The sequence below is a fragment of the Asterias amurensis genome, chromosome 3 (genome assembly GCF_032118995.1).
Source record: "Asterias amurensis chromosome 3, ASM3211899v1".
Lineage (NCBI taxonomy): Eukaryota > Metazoa > Echinodermata > Asteroidea > Forcipulatida > Asteriidae > Asterias > Asterias amurensis.
The window spans coordinates 22,322,636-22,325,000 of NC_092650.1; the positions used below are offsets into that span (position 1 = coordinate 22,322,636).

Genomic DNA, 2,365 nt, shown 5'->3' on the forward strand with positions numbered 1-2,365 from the left:
ATAAGGTCTATTGATCATGTAGTTTTGAACATGCACACATTTCCGAGATGGAATGACCCGGTAAGTATGCTGCTGCCATGTCCCAAAAGGTATCACATGATTGCGTAAGAAATTACCAAATAAGCTTAAAATAATATTGACAAGTAGCAAAAAATCTTTATTTGGTTTTTCATTATGCAAAACAAATCCCTGTTTAAAAAGCCGCCTTTGAATAATTTTATAGCAAATTTAAAAGAAGCCTTTTATAGATGAAATCATTTTATTTTTAAAGGAACACGTTGCCTTGTATCGGTCGAGTTGGTCTTTGAAAAGAGTTTATAACCGTTTGTTATAAAATACATATGGTTGGAAAGATGTTGTAAAAGTAGATTATAATGATACACACAATCACGCCTCAAATTTGGTCGACTAACACGGTCGGCCATTTTTTATAGATAGTTCCCACATGACGTAAATCGGCCATCTTTACGGGCAATTTGGAACACATAGCCATGTGTTTTGCGCGAGAACGGCGTGCAGCACGCGCAGAATTCACAAAACTCGTTGCCTGATTGGTTAGTAAACAGCGTGGTTGCGTTAATAAACTGAGCGCTTGACGCGCCTGCAAGCTTAAATGCAATTTGCCCGTAAAGATGGCGTCTATTGCAACTTATCTATGGGAGTCAAATTTTTGACTCCCATAAATGGCCGACCGTCTTAGTTCGCAAAGTAAACTAAAAACAACGCAATTCGAGGCAAATTGTGTGGATCATTGTATTGTACAGGCATTTTCTAACAAACGGTTATAAACGCTTTTTATAGACCACTTCGCCCCATCCAAGGCAACATGTTCCTTTAAAGACAGTTTTTTATGACCCATGTTGAGTGATATTTTGTTCTAATACCTGTCAGCTTTTTAGAACCTACAACCTACAACCCATTTCTTCTCCAAATTTCCTGGGATGAATCATTGTAAAATTGTAAGTTTTAAAGTCAATACAATCTTTCAGCTCATTTCTCTAAATGATTAGCACGGTAATACTCTTTTATGTTGTGAAATGATTTCTTATAAAAAATAACATTTAAAAAAATAATCTTTTCTGAACAAAATATCGTAATTGTTTTGAGCTTAAACTTCCTTCATGGAACTGAGTTCGCGAAGCTAAAATAAAACGAGATAAAGAAATGATTTTGGTGCCTCTAATGGTTTTGTTCAATAAGTTTGGCTGATGAAGTTAAATTTGCACAGGTAAATTTGAATTGTTTACAACTATACTTTTGTTTAGGATGTAAAGAATAAAACGTTTAAAAAACCAAAGGTGTAGTTTTATAAAATGCATTAAAGTGTTCTTTTTTCCAGAATCTTACTGTCCGGCGGTATGATTCTTGAATTGGCACCTAAATAACTGTCAAGATTGATTGTTTGGATGATTGATTGATTGATTGGGACTGACTCACTGCAAGCATTGGTGAAAATTATAATTGACCAGATTTCTGATAGTTAAACAACGCTATTAAATTACTTTGAGACTTGTCTTAATCATTTCTCAAAAACTATACAACCTCAGTTTGTAATATTTGAAAGGGAAGCTTTCCACTAGCATTATCTTCAAATCCTGTAAAGTTTAATGTAAATCTGTGGATATTTACTAAAAACACAACCACGAATTAAAATGTTAGTTTTATTGCATGCATCTACATTTATATAGGACTAAACAAATCAAACGGTTAAACAACTCAAAGTATACTTTGTTTTAAAGGAAACAAAAATATACTCCAAAACCCTAAAAAAAACTTTGAGACTTGTCTTAATCATTTTTTTAAAAACTATACAACCTCAGTTTGTAATATTTGAAAGGGAAGCTTTCCACTAGCATTATCTTCAAATCCTGTAAAGTTTAATGTAAATCTGTGGATATTTACTAAAAACACAACCACGAATTAAAATGTTAGTTTTATTGCACGCATCTACATTTATATAGGACTAAACAAATCAAACGGTTAAACAACTCAAAGTATACTTTGTTTTAAAGGAAACAAAAATATACTCCAAAACCCTAAAAATTGATCCAGCCGTTTAGTTCTAATCAGCAAAAAAAAAAAAATAATAATAAAAAATCGTTCCATAAAAAGTATTGTATGCTTGTATTTTAAAACTGTTAGCAATTTAAAAGATAGGCTAATCAATCTTTTATTCGATCAGCAACACCACTCGAGTATAGCTTTAAACATCCTTCTGTTCTCCGGTCTATTTTTGGTCCTTTTGCTGACGAGCCAAGTCTCTCATGAAATGGATGTCGTCATGCTTGATTGGGTACCTTTTAAAGTAGTCCTGGCCAATTCTGAAATATTGCAAGGGATATAAGATTGGAAATAATAATATGGA

At 32.9% G+C, this 2,365-nt stretch overlaps 1 protein-coding gene across 1 annotated transcript in view; it reads right to left on the minus strand.

Moving 5' to 3' along the window:
* Positions 1-131: 131 nt before the first annotated feature.
* The window catches only part of LOC139935021 (avidin-like), an 8,639-nt gene continuing 6,405 nt past the window's right edge, over positions 132-2,365 (minus strand). Inside the window, exon 4 of the mRNA XM_071929468.1 lies at positions 132-2,321. Within this exon, the coding sequence (XP_071785569.1) occupies positions 2,228-2,321 (94 nt within the window). The 3' untranslated portion in view covers positions 132-2,227. The remainder of the gene's footprint in view (positions 2,322-2,365) is intronic.